General features: G+C 43.7%; 1 protein-coding gene across 1 annotated transcript in view; it reads right to left on the bottom strand.

Moving 5' to 3' along the window:
* Nucleotides 1–295: 295 nt before the first annotated feature.
* Nucleotides 296–694, bottom strand: part of LOC112078326 (AT-rich interactive domain-containing protein 4B) — a 12,911-nt gene continuing 12,512 nt past the window's right edge. The window contains exon 5 of the mRNA XM_024144606.2: nucleotides 296–474. Within this exon, the coding sequence (XP_024000374.2) occupies nucleotides 355–474 (120 nt within the window). The 3' untranslated portion in view covers nucleotides 296–354. The remainder of the gene's footprint in view (nucleotides 475–694) is intronic.

The following is a 694-nucleotide window of genomic DNA, read 5'->3' as shown; positions in this document are numbered from 1 at the left end:
ACACCATAACAGACAATACAGGTACCTGAGGAGGTGTACTACACACATAAACAACAATACAGGTACCTGAGGAGGATTAACACACCACTAACAACAAATAACAGGTACCTGAGGAGGAGTACCACACCATAACAACATACAGGTACCTGAGAAGGATTACCAGCGAGGAACAACAATACAGGTACTGAAGAGATTACCACACCAGACAAAGCAAACAATAACCAGGGTAACCTGAAGGATACCACACCAGATCGCACAGGTGCTCATTAAACCCAATATATCAATAGCACAAAGCACCACAGCGACTCAAGAGGTGTCCCCCTAAAAGGTACATTATCAGTGGTACACAGATAATCAACGGGCTCTCACTACGTACTTGCGGTAAGCACATTTGACATTGTAGCCGGCGGCAGAGTTGAGAACAGGGATTCCCAGAGCTTGGTAGACAGTCTTCCATACGGACCCGCTCTCAATCTGCTCCAGACACGAGAGGACAGGACACAGAGAACAGGACACAGAGTGAAACAGGGAATAGGAGATACGTGTTTGTCAGAGTGAAAGACAATGTGTCTGACTAGAAGATGAACTAAAAACAAAGGCTGGTGAAATCTAAATGGAACTAAAACAAATCAATACATCACAGGAAACTACATCACATCAATACATTACAGGAAACTACATCACATCAATACAT

The sequence above is a fragment of the Salvelinus sp. IW2-2015 genome, unplaced genomic scaffold (assembly GCF_002910315.2).
Source record: "Salvelinus sp. IW2-2015 unplaced genomic scaffold, ASM291031v2 Un_scaffold5547, whole genome shotgun sequence".
NCBI classification, from domain to species: domain Eukaryota; kingdom Metazoa; phylum Chordata; class Actinopteri; order Salmoniformes; family Salmonidae; genus Salvelinus; species Salvelinus sp. IW2-2015.
This window is presented reverse-complemented; position numbering and strand designations above follow the sequence as displayed.